At 32.4% G+C, this 24334-nt stretch overlaps 5 protein-coding genes across 5 annotated transcripts; 2 read left to right on the forward strand and 3 right to left on the reverse strand.

The window, feature by feature from the left end:
- The first annotated feature begins 740 nt into the window (after positions 1 to 740).
- On the forward strand, positions 741 to 3948 carry LOC119828840 (probable glucosamine 6-phosphate N-acetyltransferase). Its single transcript, XM_038351125.1, has 6 exons — positions 741 to 1017; positions 1093 to 1312; positions 1976 to 2103; positions 2457 to 2518; positions 2975 to 3115; positions 3400 to 3948. The coding sequence occupies exons 1-6, from the start codon at positions 991 to 993 to the stop codon at positions 3416 to 3418; spliced, it is 597 nt and encodes a 198-aa protein (XP_038207053.1). The 5' UTR covers positions 741 to 990; the 3' UTR covers positions 3419 to 3948.
- On the reverse strand, positions 3853 to 13171 carry LOC119828839 (N-terminal kinase-like protein). The gene is made up of 13 exons (XM_038351124.1): positions 12534 to 13171; positions 12084 to 12313; positions 11207 to 11383; positions 10722 to 10950; positions 10401 to 10544; positions 10025 to 10206; positions 9637 to 9865; positions 9446 to 9533; positions 8907 to 9068; positions 8415 to 8555; positions 7539 to 7657; positions 6771 to 6969; positions 3853 to 6288 (listed from the first exon to the last, which is right to left on the reverse strand). Exons 1-13 carry the CDS (start codon positions 12909 to 12911, stop codon positions 6137 to 6139), a joined length of 2430 nt encoding a protein of 809 aa, XP_038207052.1. The 5' UTR covers positions 12912 to 13171; the 3' UTR covers positions 3853 to 6136.
- Positions 13172 to 13408: 237 nt separating this feature from the next.
- Positions 13409 to 14651, forward strand: LOC119828498 (39S ribosomal protein L11, mitochondrial). Its single transcript, XM_038350664.1, has 4 exons — positions 13409 to 13641; positions 13714 to 13903; positions 13976 to 14142; positions 14479 to 14651. Exons 1-4 carry the CDS (start codon positions 13507 to 13509, stop codon positions 14575 to 14577), a joined length of 591 nt encoding a protein of 196 aa, XP_038206592.1. The 5' UTR covers positions 13409 to 13506; the 3' UTR covers positions 14578 to 14651.
- A 1623-nt stretch (positions 14652 to 16274) lies between these two features.
- Positions 16275 to 23562, reverse strand: LOC119828822 (N-acylneuraminate-9-phosphatase). The gene is made up of 5 exons (XM_038351106.1): positions 23370 to 23562; positions 19948 to 20122; positions 18555 to 18639; positions 17139 to 17361; positions 16275 to 16906 (listed from the first exon to the last, which is right to left on the reverse strand). Exons 1-5 carry the CDS (start codon positions 23469 to 23471, stop codon positions 16742 to 16744), a joined length of 750 nt encoding a protein of 249 aa, XP_038207034.1. The 5' UTR covers positions 23472 to 23562; the 3' UTR covers positions 16275 to 16741.
- LOC119828821 (neurochondrin homolog) lies at positions 20662 to 23337 on the reverse strand. Its single transcript, XM_038351105.1, has one exon. The coding sequence runs from the start codon at positions 23031 to 23033 to the stop codon at positions 20820 to 20822; it is 2214 nt and encodes a 737-aa protein (XP_038207033.1). The 5' UTR covers positions 23034 to 23337; the 3' UTR covers positions 20662 to 20819.
- Positions 23563 to 24334: the final 772 nt, after the last annotated feature.

Below are 24334 nucleotides of genomic sequence, written 5' to 3' on the forward strand. Positions count from 1 at the left end.
GGCCGTCCATCTGTTTTGAATACGCAAACCTACAAGTATAATACGAGAACATTTGAAAATGTTTGCTTTTTTCGTACTTGAGTTAAAATAAATTGTACGAATACTTGTATAGATACACATTCGCATGGTCCCCAAACGCTTTTAGGTTTTGGGAGAAATATCTTTGTAAATGCCGGCCTACACTTGTGGTTTTGAGTTTGCGTATACGTGCGAATGTGATTGAAACACATTAGTTGTATCGCATTTGATATCGCATTCTACATATGTTTATTTGAAAAGAAATATAAAATAAGTTGTACTTGAATCAAAATTTATGTAGTTTAGAGTTCTCTTAGAAAAAAATTGTTTTAAGTAGCCACATACTACATTACTTGCTTGAGAATTGAGAATAAAAAATTTAAAACATATCTACTAGCTGTTCGCCCCACATTTTGCAGATTTCTAATGGTGAAAGAATTTTTAAATGGATCCAGTAGTTTTTGAGTTTATCCATTACAAACAAACAAATAAAAATACAAATTATTGCTCTTTATAATAAGTATAGATAAAAAATGGATGGTTAATCTTGAGTTGAATGTATAAAAATTCGAAATATGCCGCCAAATTTTATTGGGGTGAACGTGATTTAATGTCAAAATTGAAAATATTAGTTTAGGAAAAAATAAATAACAGCTACCAATAAAGTTACAAACTACCATACACAATACACATACTTGTTAACCTACCTACAACGTACAAGTTTACTTTCACTTTTTGTTGAATAATGCGGACCAATAACTATATTATCTTATCGTCGATTTTCGCTTGGCAGCCAATCGATTTGATCTAAAAACATTGGTTTACGTTAACATTTTCAGTAACCTTTCTCTTACTATTTTAGTTCCTCATTACTCTTGCCACGTACAAACGTGTCCGAGAGAATTTCGGTAACAATAAATATTTTATAGTAAAATGTTTAAACATCTATAGAACATAAATAGTGTTTTAAAGATGGGCATGGAAAAACATAATTATAGGGTAAGGTACTATTTATTTAAGTAATTATATATTTTCTTCTACAAATCATAACTTAAAGTAATGTTTATTTAACAGAATGAGGAACTCTCAGAGTATCTGTATCCTCCAGATATATTACAAAATTTGGATTTTAACAAAAGTCCAGCAGTATTTAAACCAAAAATAAGTGCTGCTAACCCAGGGGAAGAATGGATGGTGGTGAGACCTTTACAAAGATCAGATTATGATAAAGGATTCTTGCAATTACTCAGTCAGTTAACCAATACAGGCAATATAACAAGAAAACAGTTTGATGGTAAGTGAATCATAAATTTTATTTTGTTGTATAGAACATGCTCAAAAATTTGTACAGTTATTTATTTTGTATTAAATGCATCATATTCTACTGTAAAATCATCCAATTGTTTGCATATGAAAACTTAATTTTAAGTATATTAATATCAATTATAACTACAACTATTATATTATATTATATTCTCTGAAAAGTTGAGTAATGATAAATCTGTAAAATGATGGTATGCTAATAAATCAGTAGTTTTATGCCCTGCTTCATTAAGCATGGCATAAACTATATATAAAGTATAATTTCGATCACTAATGTAGTTTAAATGGCAGAAAGACCTGTTTGTTGATTATCAAGACTTGTGTGACCTTGCCACACCAATGATGGCATTCCAATGTCTGTATAGTTATTTGTCTAGCAAAAAATTTTAGCTGTGCAAATGATAATTTGAATAAATATGAATGTTTTATTTAAATATTATAAAGTGTTGCATATTATCACTTATGTATCATAAAATTAATTCTAAATAATGAAATGATTGTTTTTATATTAAGTGTATGCAATATATTAATTATTATAGTACATACTCATAATAACTTTATTATTATAAGTCTGTATACAACTTAATTGTTGGATCTTTGTACCATTTATTATGTCCACACATATGTATTTTAGAACGATTCACACAAATGAAGATGTCTGGTGGATATTATGTCACAGTAATTGAGGATAAGAGAATTTCAAAAATAATAGGTGCAGCCACTCTTACAGTTGAACAGAAATTTATTCACAATTGCTCCTTAGTAAGTGTTCATATGTTTATCTTGACTACAAATTCTATTCAGTGAAATTTCTACTAATATTCTGTAGGTATGCTAAAGTTTTACTTTATCGAAATAACCACTAAGCTAATTGAAATATAAGGCAGATCAGAAAGTTGTTTTATTACAAAAACTAGACTATAAGGGAGTGAAATAAGAAGTATAAATATGTAAAATAGGACTTTAATGCAGGCACCAAATTTCATTTAATATATTTGTTTTTAGAAATGTATTGAAAATTATCTAAGACTTGCAATTCTAAAGTAATTTAAGATTAATATTAACTAGGCTGTGTATGTATTATATAACACCAAATTGCATTTTTTTATTTACAGCGAGGCCGCTTGGAAGATGTTGTTGTTAATGATACATACAGAGGCAAGCAATTGGGAAAATTGTAAGTGTATTGATCTCAAATATTAAATTTCAATGTAAAAATCATTAATAAATTAGCAGTCACATTGACTGCTGGTATGAAAATGGATAACAATACATACATATATATAATCTTTATTTATATGTATGTATCTACACAAATTTTGATTTTGTACCCTTTTCATGCCCGCTAGTCCTTTTAATAAAGCTAATATCTTTCGCATATTAGCTCGACGTCAGTCGCCTTTATTGCGTGACTTCTATCACAATGCTCTATTTAATTGTCGAAACTTCCGAAAATACCTAATATTATTGCAATTAACAATAGATTATGGTAATCAATTAGTAAATGATAATAGCTAATTTATTTTCCTTGTTTGGAGCCCAAATATAAAAATAAATAATACAAAGTGCCATTTAATATTCCAACTCACTGTTAATTATCAAATTTCGTATTCAAACCCATTTTTTATTTCAGAATTGTGGTAACAGTTTCTCTGCTGGCTCATGAGCTTGGCTGCTACAAAATGTCATTAGATTGTAAAGATAAACTGATCAAATTTTATGAAAGCTTAGGCTACAAGTTGGAACCTGGAAACTCTAATGCTATGAACATGCGGTGAGTTATATGCAATTATAATGTACTTTATAGGTAAGTCCCATGTCCCCTAGCGAGATATAGGGCAGATGATATACACCTCCCACCAATCAGCCTTGTGTCCAGCATGACCAAGATTTTTTTTTTTCGTGTACCACCACCGGGGATCGAACGTAGGACCCCTCGGTTCTACACTCGGGTGTTAAGCACTGTACCAATTATAATGTACTCTTATAGTAGAATGGTAATAGATTTTCTCATAACGAAAGCATTTTTTATAGGTTTTATAATTGGATAATTTTTAGATTCCCAGAGCCATCCTGACAATTAGCCGCTGAGTCATCCGACTTGCGCTCTAAGCTGTAAGCACTCACAGCAGCCGAGCGGACGTCGCAACACCGCAAACGGGTCCTGTATAACTATTTGTTACTCCAATGGTCATTAGGTTCAAAATGTGATTGTGAATCCAAGATAAGCCAATATAATAAAAAAATAATAGTTAGCAATAAAATATAAAACCATTTTTGTGTTTGTTGTGATTTCTGCTTTGTTGTTTTTGTGTTTATGGTCGCAGGGTCAATTTGTGTATCCATCAAAAATTGTTTTTTACATAGTGGCATAATTTGTATGTAAAATCTGTATTTGATGGGGTTGTAAATTGATTTTGGATGTCTCAGCATATAATATAGTTTAGTTGTAAGTTTTTACTGCTGAATGTTTAAAAAAAAAAATTTATCGCATTGAATTGAGCTTCAATCAAGCTACATTTTATTATGCTTTGCTTTTGTAACTAAATACTTGTAATTTGTTGATAAGCCTGAATACTAACACTCATTTATTAAATGTTGCTTTTGAAAAAAAGGTGTTTTATTCATAAAATAAAATGACATTTTTATAAACTTTTATTTACAAGAAGTGTAAATACGTATAGACATCGCATACTATATAAGACTTGATTACGAAACATTCATTACAATACCGATTCGTTCGCATGGATAATATTCTACGAAAATCTAATAGCACTTAATGTTCTGCAATCATTAATTAAAAGCTATGTACAATAATGCGGTGGAATGCGAAGAATATTATCCACGTGCCTTTCAGGCACACAAACACCAAATATATGAAATTATCAATAATTATTATTCAGAACTTAGAAAGAAAACATCGAAGCTGAATTCGCAGTAGTGACATCTCACTCTTACACGTAGGACTTGAACGATAAGGCATATATTCATGTAGTTTCGACTTTCTCATTTAACTCAGTCTTCATTTACACTAATATGCTTTGGTGTTTTATTTTCTCATACCATGTAGTTAACAGACAATTTGTGTTTTCCCTTTAAAATATTAAGATCAGAGGGATGCTAATAACTATTTAAAAGTCTATCTAGAAATATTCGTGGACACTAGTATTTTATTTAATTAGAATTTAATAACCGAAACTTACACTAGATCTATCTAAAATTTAAATTTCTTTATCTGTTATCAACAAGCTTGATGCTGTCTATTTTCACATATAAAATACGGGTATTCGTAAAATTAAATAGTGGTTAACGATAATTTTTCCATAATATATCGTTGCCCGTCTGCTGTGTATAAAAATTTGATATTATGAAAATATATAAATTAAAAATAATTTTATAAATATATTTATTATTTGTTGACACCCACATACACACTAGCATTAATATTACGTACATTTAAAAGGTGTGAAGCTTGCATCAATCAGTATTTTCTTAAATTCCCAAAATAAGCTATTCATGCCTAATAAAGTCTTATTTCTCGTCCGGGATATCAAATAGTAGCTCACAATACAGTTTGCGACGTTTGTTACTTATAAAGTTGCCATACTGGCAATTACAGTCTCACTTGAACGCCTACATTTGGTGCTTTTGTTTTATAATATTTGATCCCTATTTACCATCAGACATCTAACAGCTTTCATATTGCAAAAGTTACAAAAAAACGGTGTCAAGCTATTTACCAGACTTGCACTTTTTTTATTAGTAATATTATATCTTTATTCTCATTATAATATTTTTAGACGCACAAAATATTTCATATATTTTGTTTCAAGCTAGTTAAAATATGAAATAAGGCAAGGAAAAAATTCATCCCTTGCAGCATTTGAGGACTCTTTATTTTTAACGAAGCTTTACTATTGTTTTTAAACAATACATTTAATGAAAAAGGATTCAAATTCGTGGTATCACGTCAGCGATAAAGTTAATAAATTAAATAATTAATTTGTAATAAGACATTATTTGCACAACCAGCTATTTATATAAAATAGAAATTTATAAAAAAAATGGATACATACATATTATATACTATTTTTTATCTTTAATTAATATTTGTAAAGCCAGCTCAATAAATTTATAAAAAGAATCTTGATAATTTCGTTATTCGTTAAATATATGATTTACATGTAACTAAGAATTTAATCTATTCGATAAGATATCAAATGATTAAAATCAATTCTTCGAATAATAATAAAATGAATAGGGAAGTACTTGACTAGCTATGACAGTATGGATAACGCGAGAAGAATTGATATTTTAATCAGTGGAAATTATACTGTTAATAGAATAATAATAAACAATTTACGCTCACTCTTTACAATAGGTTAAAATAAAAATAATTAATCAACGTATTTGAAAAATAAAAGATTTATATTTAAAAATACATTTAAATTAAAAATATCATAAAGCACAGCACAATTTATAGTATAGTAAAAATTATTTAAACCTTGGAAATTATAATGCAATTCACCTATATTATTTATTTCCCGCGCTGTCAATGTCAATAGTATAAAAGTTTGACCTTATACATAGTATACGCCGACAGTTAATAGCAATCGAAGTTAAGGGTGATGCAAATACGTATTGCGCAGAATTATATTTTCGTGTGTATTTTTATTATATTTATATATTATGATGGCCGCTGTCACGTAAGCTGGCCAATTTTGCTGACACCAATTTCGGTGTTTAATAAAGTTCACGAAAATTTCATTTCACTGTGTTCAGTTAGGTCCGGTAGCTAAAAGGGTGGGTGTGGGGTGGTTATTTTAGTTCCTAGTTTCATGGGACCTTGCCCACGTGCGTTCCGCCTAGCTTCCATTTCACGTTGTCGCTGTAGCTTCCTTTCTTCACGTTTGCGACGCATTTCATCCATTTTGGAGGCGTTGTTTTCTGTAATTTTCATTACCTTTGTTTTTATTATGAAACGAATAGACATGAAAAGGAGATAAAGATGGATTATTAACACACTCCGTTTGATGGGTAAATGACAGGGTTTAATGTGGTTCATAAAATATGAATTCATAGGCACAATAACACACAAAATTAACAGATTAAAGACAAAGAATGATAAGAGAAATTTCCTGAAAGTTAAACGACGACTAGAAAATAACATCAATATTAAATTGAATAAACATAACACAATTGAAGAAAGGGTGCAGGTGGCGTTCTCTTTGATCGGCTCGAATTCGTCCCGGCGTCGAGCGATGAAAAAAATATCTGCAACGCCCACCATGTGCGTTCTCCTCGAACGTCACGAACGCACGATAAAAAAAAAATGCACGTAAAAAAAAAACATTACCATCCTCCCCGTATCCGAACGATGAAAAAATTTATAAGAAAAAAAAAAGTCAACCACAGATCGCAGCACTCACCGTCAGCGTTCTCCTCGATCGGCTCGAACTCGCCGTCCTCCCAGCCGCCGAGCGAGTCGTTGCTGTTCTGGTGCGCGGCCGGCCGGTGCTCGAGCCGCGGCGTGTTGCGCACGAACGTCGCGTTCGCGTTCAGTATCGGCTGGCTCCAGTCCGTGTTGTTCCACGTCTCCGACGGGCTGGCCAGCTCGGCCTCTGCGGCCTGTTTTCATTTTTATGAGTTTCATTAACGACACCTAATTGTATTTATCTATAAATAAATAAAACGTCTCTATCTCTCCACACACATAGGCACCTATAAAAAAAGATAGGTTTCAGGTGTTGAAAGCTGGTTCGTAGGGGGGTGCAAAACCTGTAACACGGATCACAAGTTCTTCGTCACTCGGATGCACAAACGTCATTGAGAAAGGATGTACAAAATAAGATTACAAACAACATAATTAAACTAATATTATTTTTTTAATAGTTGACCTTCCTAGCATAATAAGCAGTTCCTGTGTTTAAGAGTCAGTGTGATCGTGAGAGTAGTTTGTGATTAGGTTATGTTAAATAAAACATGTATAATTGATATACACATTAATAAACACACAGATGTGATATTTTTATACAACTACGAGTTTAATTAATTAAACTAACGACACAAACAAAACAGCTGTTTGGAATTGCATAAAAATTGGCATACACAGATGGTAGTGTAGTTTAGTACACACGTTATTACATAGTCCCACGTGAGTGAAGCCACGGGATCCAGCTAGTATAGAATATACTCACGGGTTGTTCTTGCAGTTCCCCCCACTCCTCGTTATCCCAGTCGTCTTCGCACAGCGCCGCCAGACCGCCGGTGCCTTGAGCACTGCTTGCCCCTGACTTAGCACTGCCTCCCGTCGTACCTGATATATTATGCCAAATAATTCAAATAAATAATAAAATAATAATTTTAGTCAAAGAAAAAGTATGTTCAGACACGAGGCCCATTTAGACGATTAGGTGTATAAGGTCTTACTAGCTGTGACCCGCGGTTGAAACCGCGTAAGTCCGTATCCCGTAGGAATATCGGTATAAAAAGTGCCTATGTGTTATTTCATTATTATTATATTTCATTATTATTATATTGTCCAGCTATCTACGAAGCAAAATAGTATTATTATTCACCAATAGATGTCAGGAAAAAAAACACGAATAAAACACGAACATGACATTTTCTAAAAAAAATTCCTAGCTAGATCGCCCCCGAAACCCCCTATATACTAAATTTCATGAAAATCGTTGGAGCCGATTCCGAGATTCCAATTATATATATATACAAGAATTGCTCGTTTAAAGGTATAAGATTACTTATCAAATCTTAGCTTTTACTACTCATATTACTGTGTGAAATTTTGTAATGATGAATAGATATGTTTGTTTAAAATCTGTCATAGTTTATAGCACTAACGGTAATTCCCTATATGATACGAACAAATCCTAATAGTTGCATGCCCCGGCTCCGCCCGGGAAGTTATTTACCTTAATTGAAATAATAAAAACTATCCCATCTTTAACCTGAAGGTGCACATGGTATGCAGATTTGATTAAAATCGGTTGAGTAGTTTAGGAGTCCATCGCGGACAAACAACGTGACACGTAATTTATATATATTAAGATTACCCGCACTAGAGTCGATTTCACCCCACGCAGTCATGTCCCAATGTTCGGGATCGTAGTCGGACGCGGATTCGCTGTGTTCCAGTGACGTCATCGATGTCACAGACGATGTCGTTGTGGACATACTACTCGACGATGGTTGCTCTGGAAAGGAATGTACTGTTTGTAGTAATATAATGTATGTCAATGTACACTTCATAACCTGGATTAATAAGAAGGAAATTTCTAATGTTGGTAGTGATTACGTTAAGCTTGAGTTCACTGGTAAGGACGAAAAACGTATGCATGTGCTCTTTGCTTTTCCTGCTCCTTATGCACGTTACCGTGAAATATACCGAGAAATACATGCATATATTTGACAAGTATTCGTATAGCTGTTTCTTATTATATATAGTGCGCAAAAACTCTAATATCATCATCATCATCATCAGCTCATTATGTTCCCACTGCTGGGACACAGGCCTCCTATGAGGGTTAACTCCAATATACACTCACCCAAAGAGCCCGGTTTGGATAGGGCGGATTTAGTCGGATGCTGCACCTTGGCCGTGTCGGAGTGCGAGCGGTAGAACTTCGCCGTGACCGCGGTGACCGCCCAGCCCGCCCACGTGGCGGCCGCGTTGCTAAGCGACGGCGTCGCTGTGTGCACGTCCGCCTCTGCGGATTAATTTAAAAAAAAATGTTTATTTGCTTTAAATATTACTACTGTAAGATGTATAGCAATGTGAACTTGTTATAAGCACTTAGTGTGCAAATTTATATGTACGATTGTATGACAGACTTTATAAGAGTGTAAGAGAGAGGGTATGTTTTAAAGTTCAAATTTAAGTTAGTGGGATTTTGTTATTTGAGGTCAAATAATGTGTTTATTTAGAAAGAATGGGTTGACGCTACGATAATTATCAGCAAGCTGTGGTCACCCATTCTCTCTTGACGAATCAAGTATTGGGATGTTAGCGAAAAATGTTTGTGAAAATGATTAAAAGAGGATGAACACTCTAATAAAATCAAATATTTAATAAATACGAACATACCCATTCCTTCCTTAAGGCTAGGATCCTCTGAAACTTTTTCTAATTTACCAAGAAAACCTTTGATAGTCCTAAAAGCTGCATCACGAACCTTCAAAGAATATTTTTTCAGAATATCATACATAATAAATGTAAGTACATTATAAAACAAATAGTAATATAGAAAAATACATGAAGATTTAAAAAAAACTGACCTGTTTCTCTGGATCGGCGGTAAGCGGACACAAGGCTGGCAACACTCTGTTTGCAACCTCAGATAAAAGGAAGTATTGCTGTGTTGCCGCCAAAGCGAGCACACCCGCTTGTCTCGCCGGCGGGAAAGAATCCCGTGTTGCCCTCACAAAGGCTGATACTAATACTTTTTGTCGAATTTGCGGGTGCAAATGGGCGGCAATTTTACCTAAACATACTGTTGTATTCGTTCTGAAAATAAAAGATGAAAAATATAAAACCATATTTTAGCATTACCTATGCTATTCTTGCTATACAGAAATTATTATAAATCTAGCATAGGTAATAAATACTATTTAATTCAATAGATACAAATGCAAACTTCTCACACAATTACAAAATTCATCTCACCTAATGCCTCCTTGGTCATCCTTAGACTGTAGTCTCGCAAAATGTCTAAGTACTTCTACATTCAAATTGTTATAATTCAGTTTTGGAGCTAAGTGAACTATGGACTTCACAGTTTGCTCGCGAATAACAGCATTTGTATCCAAAAACCCATGAATGACTTGAGGAAAGATTTGATCATTCACCTAAAATTTTATTACACAATAATTAAAAAATTAGTTGTTTGCCCCGACTTCGCTTGGGTAGCCTAAACCTTCTAAAAGAGGAACAAATAAAAATTGTTTCATCTAATTTGGTGCAGTAATTGTGAAGTACATAAAAAAAAATTTGGTGATAATTTTAATTTTTTTAAAGATTAAAGATATATCAAATTACTCACGGTAGAATTTTGTAGATGCATAATAAACTGGTCAAGCTGTTGCAACAGTCTTGACCTTGTAGTTCTATCATTGGACGCAAAAAGTTTCACCACACATGGTACAATCTGTTTTTGATATTCCGCATCTTCAAGTAGCTTTCCTAACTGTAATGCAATGTATAAGTACATTAAATGTGTTATATTAAATATGAATGTATTTAATAATATTCCATATTTAAATTTAGTTTTATTTAATCATAATTTGTATGTGAAGGTTTAAAATGTACTTATTTAAGTTAAGAATTACAATTTAAATATTTAAAATTTTATTCTGCCCTATACCTTAAACATTGGACCCAACACAGCAGACCCAGCATCACCATAATGGAATGCTGTCATCAATTGAGGCAGAATCTTATGAACACACACAGCCTCCGGAAAACTGTCAAGATGACTACCGAGTGTTGAGAAAAACTTCCCTTTCTCAGCCTTATCTTTTATTTGTATTTCTTCTAAGAATAACATTGTATCTATCAAATCATTTTTGAAATAGCCGCCAATTTTACGACATCTGAAAAAAGCACCATTGCATTTGACATAACGTGCTCAACAGATTCTCATATCTTAAATATAACAAACTTTGAACAAGAAATGTGTTAGCCAAAGATACATAAAAGTTATTTTTTTGAAATATTAATCTATCTAAACAATGAAGTTGATGTCTATTTAAAATAATTTATGAATGTCTATGGTAGTAAAATGTTATGTGTATAGATATGGAATACATAAACAAATTAAATTTTAATAGATATATACCATATACATACCTAGTAATAATATCAGCTGGATTTGGTCTTGAAGCTGGATTTGCACTGACTAATTCACAATATAAAGTGCACAGCTGTTTCGGAATTTTATCAACACACTTAAGTGATGGTTGATTTTTTAATGGGCCATTGTACGCCTCCCAAATGAGGCAACCCAGACCCCACATATCAGAGGAACTATGAAAAAGAACAAGATTTAAAAATAAAATATGTACTTTAAGAAAGTACATAAAGTAGCCCATATGTTTATAGGAGAATTACATAATTTACTCTACATATTTGAAATGGATTTTGAGAGGGAGTCTACTTCATTCTTATCTCAATATCAATTTTAAATGGATTTTACAACAATGAGGCAGTTATTACAAGACAATAGTGATTTCTATATAACAAAGCATGCTTAACCAGTAGGCATTCAAAGCAACCCAATTCATACAATCCAAATATATACACTAAAATAGTTCATTCAATTGAATCATACTTATGATAACTAACAGCTGACACAGTTTTATCAATTATTTTTATGACCACCCAATTGGCAGGAAGGCAAAATGTTTTATCAGTTTTATTTAAGGAATTGCTCCCATTAGGAAATTTTTTTGGTAAGTAATCATAGTAACGAAAATTGGCATGTACTACACTACAAATATTATATAATTTTTTGTAGACAAGAAAAATGTATATCCTTCTTATACATCATAAATAGTACCAGTTTGTTACTCTTTCATGCAAAAATAGCTTATCACATTTGTATGAAATTTGATATTGAGATAGATTATGGTCTGGATTAGCACATAGCCTACTTTTTACCCAGGTACAACTTAAAATAACCAGGTTAATATAATTATGACTTTGTCACCTAAAATAAATAACTTACCATTTAGTAACTGACTTAATTTTAGTTGGATCATTTTTTTCCGGCGGATCATAAATTTCCAAAGCAGGTAGTATTTTAATTGGTATAATGTTAGCACCTTCTTGTCCATGGCTTGTGACAAATTCGAAACCACCTAATTTCCATTCCTCAGCAGCAGTTACAAACACAGAGTATAAGCACACATTGTTGTGTTTGATATTGCCATCATTGTTGAAAAATGATAATGCCCTCTGTAACAATACAAGTTTTTTAAAACTTATTAGATTACATTACCTACACTCTGCCAATTTTTGCTGTAGTACATTATAGTTACATGCGTGAATTATGAGATTAAATATAATCTTTAAAGCTGGTTTATTATGTCAAATTCCTAAAGCAAAAACCTTTCTTCCTCATTGTTTGGATAAACACTGTAATTTTTAAATTTAATGATGTAATTGGGATACTTACAGTTATTTGAAAAATTCCCCATGATAGAAATAGTTCACGTTGTTGTCCCTCTAGTTTCATTTCTTCAATATGAGTTGCTAGAGGTTGCACATATTCTGTTGCAACATACAAAAATTTTTCTGTTTCACAGCTATCTAAGTAATGTAATAGGCTGGGATGCCGTATAGTCTTTAGGCGTTTCAATGACGCCTTGGCTATATCAAAAAGAGTTTCAGAATTTTTTTGAACATCAAATAGGAATATTGACACTTCATCTTGAGTTCCTCTCTTCTTTCCTTTGTGTAACGTCCATACACTTTTATCGTCAAGCCCCGAAACTGGATCCCCAACTTCGTAAGGAAAATCTTTTGTAGGATCTCTCGAAAAAAAAGACCACATATTGTTTGATTGTAATAATGTTTGTTGAACACTTATTTACAAATCTTGTGCATATTTTATACGAGTATTAATTTGACGTGTTTAGAACATACATCAAATAATATGCTATCGAGGTTTACTGAGTGGAGTAGTAGTGAGTTTCGATCCAAACTTAAGATAACTGCAAATATTACAATTTATACAAAACAATTAAAGAAAATATTATTCACGACAGCAAATAGCAATAGAAGACGAAAGCTCGCAATTGACACTATGGTGACACATAATAAATAAATAAATGACGTAGGTTACAGATATCAAAAACAATTTAATCAAAATAGCAATTAGTAGTGAAAATAGTACGAAATTTAATATCACAAAAATCTAACACAGCTGTTCATCTACTTTTTCGCTTTGTTACCTACCGGTTACCACAGAGTAACTAATATTGTTACCTAAAAGTTCACACGGCATTCAGCACTTTTAAAAACAACAAAATCATAATATGTCAAATATGGTCTAATGTAAATTGTCAACGTCATTATCATCTGTGAATTGAGGTTATAAAGTTAAACTGTTTTGATTTGTAATTTGTTGTACTAAATAATATTTCAAAATGTCCAAGTCCGTAGCCCGTTTAAAATCAATGAAGAAAGTTTCGGATAAAATAGATCACTCATCCAAATTGCGTACAAACGTACCTGCAGGAATGGCTTCTGCTGGGCCCCCCTTAGGACCGATGTTAGGACAGGTATGTCATTTGAAAATATAATTTCAGTTTAATACATAGCTAATTATATTAATGGAAAATTTAATATTTTAGCGGAATATTAATATTGCAGCGTTTTGTAAAGATTTTAATGAGCGAACAGCAAACATTAAACCAGGAATTCCATTACCAGTTCGTGTTAAAGTAAACCCCGATCGATCTTACCAACTAACCATACACCAACCACCATCGTCTTATTTCTTAAAACAAGCAGCTGGGGTTAACCGTGGTGCTATGGAACCAGGTAAAATTATATTGATGGTTTCTTCATGTCTTTAAATTTAAATGTATATTTTATCAGTTTGTATCATTTTAGTAAAGGAAATGTGTGGTAAAATTACCATCAAGCATATATATGAGATAGCTAAAATCAAATCTCAAGACCCTCCACTTGAATGGAGACCATTGCAGGAAATCTGTACAATGTTACTTTCACAAGCAAGGACATGTGGCATTGAAGTTGTGCGATCCTTAGATCCAAAGGTGAGCCAGTATTTTGTTTAATTATCTGAACAAATATAAGGTTTTCTGCACAAATCTGTGACTTAAAGTTTTTGTAATCTGAAGTATTAGAAAATTATGAAAATGATTTTTGATATTGTTTTCAATTATAAAATGTAGTATCTAAGTATGTTGAAAATAAACCTACTTCAAAAAAGGTTTTCAATTGGATTGTATATATACTTCAGAATTTTTGACTGGGTAAACCTTTTTATTTCAATTAAATTGAGGACACTAAGGGAAAGGAATGATAAATTTTAATGAAATTGGACTAATTTTTTATACATTTCATGTGTTTTATGATATTTTGTGTTTTAGGAGTATGGTGAATTTTTAAATGAAAGAAAAGCTATAGTAGAGGCACAAAAGAAGATGTTACAAGAAAAGAGAGAAGCAAAAATGTTAAGAACTGCTTAATTATTATATACTTTGTAAATAGTATTAGTTATTTGAAATTAGTTTATCTAATAAATGTAGTTAATATGCCAATATTGCTATTGTATAATTTTACTCGTTCAAAAACTAAAAAGATGAAAAATTTTCATAAATAAATTGGAATTTGAAATAAAACACTTATATAGAAAAAATAAAATGTAATAGATCCATAACAGTACCCAAAGAAAGACCTACCTTAATCACAGTTTACCTGACAAATAATTTACATTATTATGGGATCCATACTGTAAAAGAAAGGGACAGGGGTAATTACTAGAATTTTTTACATAACAAAATTTAAAGATTCCCATTATTGAGAAGATAACCTTATTAATTTACTTACACTACTTCTATAAAATTTTAAATTAACATTAATCTCTTCTATTCTAATTACAAAAAATATACACAACATTAATTATGTAGAAGCATCTGGATAGATCACACCCGCACAAATACGAAAATAATATATTTCCAATTTGTATCTTTAGCACAGAAGAGATTAAATTATAATGATAATATCACAATTACAGTCTATACATCATTCTTACATACATATGTTCATAATAGTAAAATATTTGAATTCTCAAAATCCTTGATATAATAATATAATATTAGTAGACTTTTCTACTATATGGCAAATTTATATTAGTTTAGCAAGGCTTCATTAAAATGTTTGATTTTTAAATGAGTGGTTAATTTGAGAATTCATTTTCACATGCTCACTGAAATATATCTCAATACATACTATAACCTGTTCACAATAATTTAATTTGTGCCTTGCCAATAAGAAAATTTCAGGTACTCTTTGACCCTTGCACCTTCTTCCCAATGGACTCAATGTATGCATAACGTCAGTTTCTTTCACTTTATACTATTCTTTGTATTATAATACAAGCGAAATGCTGACGGAGCCCATACAGTGGAAGTGCCAATTATAAATTAATGTTTAATCAGATTTTGTGAATAAGTATGAAGAGGACAAATTTGCGACACACATTTTAAAAATAACCCTTAAAAATATTAATTTAAAGTAGTGCGAGGCATTATTGTAAAGAATGCAAGCCTCTTTACACCTAAGTATTACAGATGAAAGTTGTAAGTAGTTGAAAAGGCAAGCAAATAAGTAAGAAGTTTCGTTAAGAAGTGATGATTTCTTTTAACACAATTTGTACTGTAACCTTTGTACTTTGAATACTGATTATGCACATGGAATGGCAACTATTTCGTATTTACAGAAGGAACTTTTTGGTAACTGGTAAAGGAATAAATTGACTAAAATCATTTATACATTTTCTACTTATAACTACTTTGCTATGTTTTCTTACTTAAAGAATGAGCGGATGCTTATTTTTGTTAAGTTATACTTTGAAGTTATACACTGCATGTATCCCTAAGACATGCTTTTCTGATTATTTTATTTCCCAGTTGCTTTTGTTATTTGAATTGTCAATTTACTTTATCATCGCACTTGCGTAAAGGACAAACACATGGAATATTGTTCTATATATGCATAATTATATAGAATCATGGGGCATGCAATGTGTATAAGATCAATTTGGACAAGAATTATCGTATACAAAGTAAATGTTAGTTAAAACTTTTTTTATCACTCACTCACTCTTTGCTGCTGATCATGTACATTTATTCGAGCTTGCGTTGTATGTCACACTGTGTTACATACAAACCATTTATTTTTTCTTTACATGTGTAAATTGCACGTAAAATATTTCTTTATTTTTATTTTGATATCAAGGAGATAATACATTTGTATTATCCACAGAAGATTAAAAAAAAAATAATACAACACATTCATAATTAACAAGTTAAAAAATTGGCACAAACTCCAAATGAAATCAAAGAAATATAAGCATCGTATTTTGGCCATTTAAAGACTTGTAAGGTACATATTAAGTAATGTTTAAAATAAATAACACTAACCCCAGTAAGTAATTGGTAAATAATTGACTAAGTGAATTTTAAGTTCATCATGTTTTCAATACTTTTATCTTATAGATTGATAGTATATAGAGGGCCGGTGTCACGGCTTGTTGATAATGTAGCGAATTCTCATACATTATTTGTCATTTAACTTTTAAATACAACATATAACGGAGTTGTGAAACCGGCCCTAAATTTATAGTTCAAATTAGCATGTAGCTTTAGGTACTGAGCGTTTGAATTTTGGTGAATTTGGCAAGACTTCAGGTAACTCCGTAACTTTTTGTATCGTGAAATCCGGAAGGTCCGATTCCGAGTCGTCGGTGTACAGGGGCACCCAAACTGTGCTGAGTAGGTCTGCATCTTTACCTCCCTGGAATATAAAAAAAAAAAAAAAAATACAATACGTGTTGCATTATTGAAACCATCAATTAGAATCAAGTAATAATTATATATTACTTGTAATTATTATTGTAAATATATTATATTAGAATCAAGTAATATTATATTTCAACAATAAAATATATTACAAACACGCATGAAGTAGAACTGAAAAAATTTTTGTTGAATTTTACAGTGATTGAATCATGGTAGTGTTACAATACCTTTATATCAGTCTCCAGTTTATCCCCAACCATGATGCAGGAGCGCGCCTCGACGTTCAGCAGTTTGCAAGCCTCCAGAAAGATGTTCTGGTCCGGCTTCTCCCAGGGCAGGTCCCCGGACACCAGCACACAGTCGAAGTACTTGCGCAGGCCGAGCCTATCGATCTTCTGCCACTGAGCTCGCGATGGCCCATTTGTGATAAGACCGAGAAGATAATCCTCCCTGTGCCATTCATTCACCACTTTTTTGTTATTACCCGTTCAACACAATGCTGAAACTCAGCACACAATCAACACGCTTGCACATACTTTACAATGATCAACTTTCATACAGCATGCAATCGTAGAAAGTAAATGCAAGTACTCACATATAATTTATTTATTACCATAAACTATATGCAGAAGACGTATATGATAATAGTGATATGTTGATGAATTGCGCCATATATATTTCTAGTTAGTTTTTAGAAGCTCAACTTTGAGATTGGGAACCATACATCAACATAACATTTCTTATAATATAAAATAATAACAATGGAGATATTTTCATACAATTTTCCATTTGATAGTTCTGTTAACCAAAGGTTAACCCTTTTTATTGAGCCTATCAACATTGCAAGTATACCCATCACAAAATATCTCCAAAGTTTAGTAAAATTTCTGAGGCAATGGGTTTTACCTTCTTGGTGTACTTCCTCATATATTTTACAATTACAATTCAAACCTAAGTGTTGGGCACGCGGCGCCCAGAGTATGTCACTCGTTGAGCAACAACTGAACTGTTGAAAAACAAGTAATTCATTAGCAACATGCGCTCAAAGCCAACCCAATTCATTGTAGAGGTCAGGATAACACTTGATTAAAATTAAAATTGAAATATAAAAAATATTTTCTGGATAACTTTCATACCTCCACAAAATATTGGTGTTGACTTCAAATGACATTTTCAGAACTCAGTATAGTAAATACCCAACAAACACAGTATTATGTGGTGTGTGAATTAAATGAGATATGAGGAAGAATTGAGAATATAATGTAATGATGCCAATGATTTTATGGTGATGAAAAAAAAAAACCACATAAGACCATGCAAAGTACAGAAATTCCTCCAAGAATTTTTATGATTACAGATTAAAACATATAATACACTTATAGTAGTAGTAACCTTTGTGAAATTATTATGTTTTTAAATTTGAGTAAACTTGGAACAACCTCTTCAAACATTATTGTCAATTCCTCTAATTAAATGTTTAGATATCTCCCATTATAAACATTTGAAAAGAAATTGACTATCATGTGTAAATGTTACATCATGAAGAAATATTTTAACCAGCTTTAACAAAGGGAGACATGGCGCAAGCTCTTGTAAATATTTCTGCATAACATAATAAAAAACAAAAGACATTTAGGTCGTACCTTAAAGTTTCCAAGAGATGTATAACATCTGGCGAAAGAGCTAAATATTTAAATCGCAATCTTAACCACTCGGCAGATATATTTTCTGAAAAATAAAAAAAGAGATTATATAAATCAAATTATGTTTAATCGGTACATATATATAATCTAAGGTGATTCACGTCATAAACGTGATTTTAAGACACTCAATATTTAGTATTAGTATTGAATGAAAGACTATGGTTCTTGACTAAGGTAAAACTTGCAAAGTACGATTCATTCGAATAAAATTTTAGCCGTAGAGCAGAATCAAATAACAAATCCAGAACTATTTCAGAACGCATTAATTTTGTAAAAACTGAATAAAATATTTCTTATGCCTTCTCAGATAAGACCATGAGAGATTCTGCAGTATATTTGTGCTAAATAAAAAAACGGCTATTATAACATTTAGAAGGGTACACATGCAACGCAAGAATTACGCAGTAATGTGTATAGCGCATTTAAATAATAATAATAATCACTGGCAATTAAAACGTAAAAAGCAACATTGAAACTAGCCTAATGAGCTATTAAGTTGCGATATAAACCGACATTCTGGGCACGTTTCCAACCAACGTATCTAAAATGATACTTCCTTGAAAGGTCGTGAATAAAAATACAAATTCATCGTAAACATGAGTAGGTATTCATTAGTCCAACCCACATAAATGATAAATATACCATACTTTGCTGGGCAATCAGCTGCAAGCTGCCCTAATGTTGGTATAATGGATTAGTAAAAAAAAAACACTGCAAAAAACTAGATATTATGTGTAATTACTATAAACGTGAAAAGGTCACGTAACGTAAGATAACAACTTTAAAATACCGTTGACTGTAAGTGAATTGAAAATCGGAAATACATGTACGAATTGGTATAATTAGATTTTACATTTATTTGTTTTCATATTGCAGTTCCTACACATTATTATATATACACAATATGAAATAACTAAATGCATAAAGATTATGTATAAATAAATGTATGAACACATCAACATGAAGGCTTTAGAGTTCATAAGCCCTGCAAAATAAAATGGGTGCTTCAAAGCGTTTCGTACATTTCGTAGCATTCTCTTGCTACTATTTTACGCCGACCTCATCCTACTAATATTATAAATGCGAAAGTTTGTAAGGATGTGTGTGTGTGTTTGTTACTCTCTCACGTAAAAACTACTGAACCGATTGCAATGAAATTTTGTACGTAGACAGCTGGACAACTGGAATAACATAAAGGTAACTTTTTATCCCGATATTAGGACTTACGCGGGTGAAACCGCGGGGCGCAGCTAGTGAAACTATATCTCACGCCGACCTTCGGCGGTGTTGTACCTTCCACGGTGCGAGTTTTTTATTAACAAAAAATACTCACTAGCGATATGTCTATAGTTCTTTGGCAGACAATTGCGCCACAAATGAGCCGGCCACTCCTGTATTGCATAGGATTCATCGTCGGGGCGCGCGCGAAAAGCGCGCAGAAACATGGCCGCGCTCTCGGACGCCACGTCATGGGGAACGCCATATTCCCGATGCAAAATCTCCACTAGCTAATGAATAATGTTTACGATCAGTCATCAAACATATTGTAGTTTCTGTTACGTAACTTATGGAATGTGACTCGTGTCTATGTTGAATCACCTTCTTCTACAGAAGAAAAAGTAAAATTACTGTACAAAAGACGGCGTTATGGTTACACCTTTGGGAATAGGACATAATTAAAAATGAATAACATCACTTTCTTGTACATTAAAATAATCTTTTTTAATGTACTTACTCAGAAAAAAGGTTAATTAAAAAAATATTAACTAAGTAATCATTGCATATGAAATAAGCAAAAAAATAATCTATCAATTCACAATCAAAATTATTATTGAAAACCTTTTGTTCCATTTATCATATTTCACTGTTAAGGAAGCATTGGTGTATGTCATAAATAGAATGGGTTCATTGTACTGTTAAATTTAAGATCTCGTTCACTCACCTGCTAGTTGGCACCATTTGCAGTTTGTAAGATAATACCATTCTATACATATTGAAATATTTTACTTGCATATTAGACAATAGGTATAAATAAGACAACCAGAAATCATTTTCAATTATATATTTGAAAAAAACATCAATGTGTTAAACATTTGAAAATAGTTTTAGTTTCCATTAACTTTAATTATTTACAATAGCAATGTTACCATTGTTGAAAAATATTAATTACACACATTTAAAAGCTATGTTAAGTTAAGTACACTCTTAATCACCAAATAACTTTTTGCCTAAATCCATCATTCTGTGGCTTCTGCACATTTTTAATGCACCACCCTTCTTTAACACCTTTTTGGCATCTTCATTTGAGTCAACTAATCTGCAAAGGAAATCTTCAAATGCTGATTTAATATTAGGAGCCAGCGTGCCTACTTTTACTTTAGCTAGCATCTCAGCTATGCCCTCTGCCCATCCACTTTCAATTGCAAATTCAGAGATCCAAGGTACAATTGTCAAAACACCACTCAATGTTTGCATGCCCAAAAACCAGAGATCTGCTATCTCATTCCAGTGTTCTTTGTAGGTCATGGAAACAACAAGGGCACTGGGATCGTTAGACTCATCAACAATATATGCATCCCACAGGAACCGTATAGTTGACTGAATGTATCTACAAATTGAGAAGTCATTCTTCTTAACTTTACTGGCTTGTTGTTTGAGTAGCAACAATCCTAAGACAGCCAGGTGTCCATGTAATACTAGATTGTCAGGTATATTCTTCAATTCAGGGAGATTATTGAATATAAATTTGAGCAGAGTGTTAAACAAAAGGCTGTTTTCAACCACTTTTGGAGCTAACACTGTAAGGTTCATGAATATATTACAAAGACTAACCATAGCTGCCCTTGAGTCCTTCATGTCTTCTAAAACTTTTGGATCTAGTTCTGGTTCTGGTTGAGTTCTTGCCTTTCCCCTTTCTGATTTTGGTATAAGGGGCTTTTTATAATGAACAATTGACCAGTGGAAGCTCATTGCTTCATACAAAATGTCTTCTTGTTTCAAGTTCAAAGCAATGTCTCTAGCTTTATCTTCAACAACAAGATGGCAAAGGGCAGGTAACATCAACCTTAACAAGTCAATCTGTCCCATTAAGGTTGTATCAGTGTCCATCGGTTCGCCTTCAGACTTATTTTTCTCAGCTAGTTTTCTTGCTCTATAAGCATGGAAGGAATCATTGGCCAAGGAAAACATAAATGGTAGTAAGTTATACACTTGGTCCCTCATTGCTGTAGTTTCTTGGGCAAGCCAAGCAACTAAAACTCTAACCATAGCACACACAAATACCTTTTCTGCATCAGGGAGTTTATCTCTGTTTTTGTCATTTGAAACTTTTGTAAGCAGGGAGACAACAGCATTAAAAGCACCCTTAAGGCTAGTATACACAGATTGTTTTTCTTTTTGTTCTAAATCTAGTTGATCTGTGGCCATGTAGTTGATAGATGACTCTAGTACTATAAAACATGCAGTAACTAAGTCACCATTAGCATAAGCTTGTTTGAAACTTCTGTCCTCTAGTTGCATTCTGATTTCTATGGCACACAATTGTAAAAGCAAAAGGAAGAATTTCTTTGGATTCTCTTCATCATTGAATGTCCACTCAACACCTAATAAATCTATAATATTAGCAGCCAATTTCAAAGCAGGATCTCTTTGGTTTTTTCCTATTTTGCTGGTAAGAATATCATGAAGTGCTCTGTAAATACTTTGAGACCAAGTTTCATCAGATGCGCCTGGTATGATAGTATTTTTATTGCAACTATATAAAAGGGCACTCAATATAGAAGCTAGCTCAAATTTACGCTCAGATTGGTCTGTAGCAAAATCTAAAGCAATTTTATTGACCAGTGCATGGAAAGGTTTTGGGTCATTGCCCCATGCTGCAGGGCCATAGCGACTTACCAATTTCACTAAAATATTCAATGCTTCATCAGTCTGAAAACTTTGGTGAGAGTAAATTTCAGACATTTTAGTTATGGCACCAACTTCAATAAGAGCTTTTTGCCCGGCTTCTTGTTCAGCTATACATTGAAGGCAGGTATATGCTTCACTGATGATGATTAGGTTATCATCATAGTCATCATTGTCAGAGGTTTGAACTATGTCAAGGAAAACTGGTATATTCGCAAGCATTTCAGGATGAGTTGCAAGTTCTGGTTCATTGCAAAAGCATGTAAGTATTGAGAGTGCAACTGATTTGTATACTGAGGGAGGGCAATCATCTTGAGCATTTGCTCCAGTCAAAAGTTTCTTCAAGAATTTAAATCCTATGGCTTCAAATAAGGCTTTCTTCGCCGCCGCATTGCAGTCCTTTCCTTTTACGAGTTTTGTTACCATAAACAGGGCAGCGAATTTTTCGGTATCGCTTTGAGCAGATTTTAGTATGAGTATGCATTTTTTGATTGGCTCTGATATTTCACCCATTTTTAATTAAACACACTGCGTTTACAAAACGCAATAGATCTCGAACCACTGAGAGCACGAAGCTGTTGAATCGAGCGAACACTGTTCACATCACGTTTATTAATAGCACGAGTTCTCTTTCAAAATATCTAAATCTGGACGTTGAGCTCACGTTCTCCAACTATGAAAGTTCTATTTATACAACACTGGAACATAAACGAAGCGACGAACACGCGGTGCAACACAAGTAACGAAGATATCGACGGCGTACGAATCTACACGGCGTAGATTGGCTATGACAGCGCGCGTAGTGATATAACCATGACCGTGGCAATGTCAACATATAGGGAATCTTACCTTTTTGCAAGCTTTTGCGTCACCCTCTCTTGTTTGTATCAAAGTATTATCTAAATCAAAAAAGATAGCTGACACATAGTTATCTTCGTAAACACCATCCATATTATTTTAATAGAAAATTGTAAAATTATATTGCAACAAAATTGTGTCAGCCTATACGTGAAACGTAGATTTATGATTTGACGGACTTGCCCTTCAAATCAATGTTGAAAGTTGAAAAACAAAATTTTCTCAAATGTCAAATGTCAAGAGATTTGAGATCGGAATGTCTATTCTCTTTGGTTTCAAAATTATGTATTATTCTTCTTTATGTGTATACCCTGGTTATATACCCATTTGATAAAGTTATAAAACTATCAAGTTACATAAATATAACAAGTTTTTTGTTAATTTATTAGTAACAGAGCCATCTAGAGGATGGAAAGTTTATTAATTCATGCGTTTGCTACAAAGCAAAGAGCAAGTAAGAACTGAAAGCTACCTTTAGCGTGTTTTTTCACATTTTGGTACTCAAATGTTACACAAGAGAACTGTCTTTATCATTATATTGTACCTTAATATAAGATGTATATAGATTTTATTTTGTAGTAAAAGTATAAAGTAAAACATATCTTTAAGCTTTGTTGTTTAATAAACAAATAATGATTTTCACCTTCCAGGGCTAATTAACGTTATTTGTTTTTTGTAAATTATCTAGTGCTCACTGCATTTTCTGTTACAACTATAACAATTGAAGGGACCGGACAGTTATTTCCGCAATCTATTTTCTTTCCATCTCAAATAGATACTCTATTTTATTTTATATCATTTTATTTTACATCAATATCTTTGCTTCCTACGATACATACATAGTGTATCGTCTACATATAAATCATTTGCATTAAATAACCATTTTGTTTTTAAGAAAAATTTAAAAATAGTTTTTATATTAAGAAATATTTAAAAATAATATTATATTTTTGAAT

Source organism: Zerene cesonia, chromosome 8, assembly GCF_012273895.1.
Source record: "Zerene cesonia ecotype Mississippi chromosome 8, Zerene_cesonia_1.1, whole genome shotgun sequence".
In the NCBI taxonomy this organism is placed as follows: Eukaryota; Metazoa; Arthropoda; class Insecta; order Lepidoptera; family Pieridae; genus Zerene; species Zerene cesonia.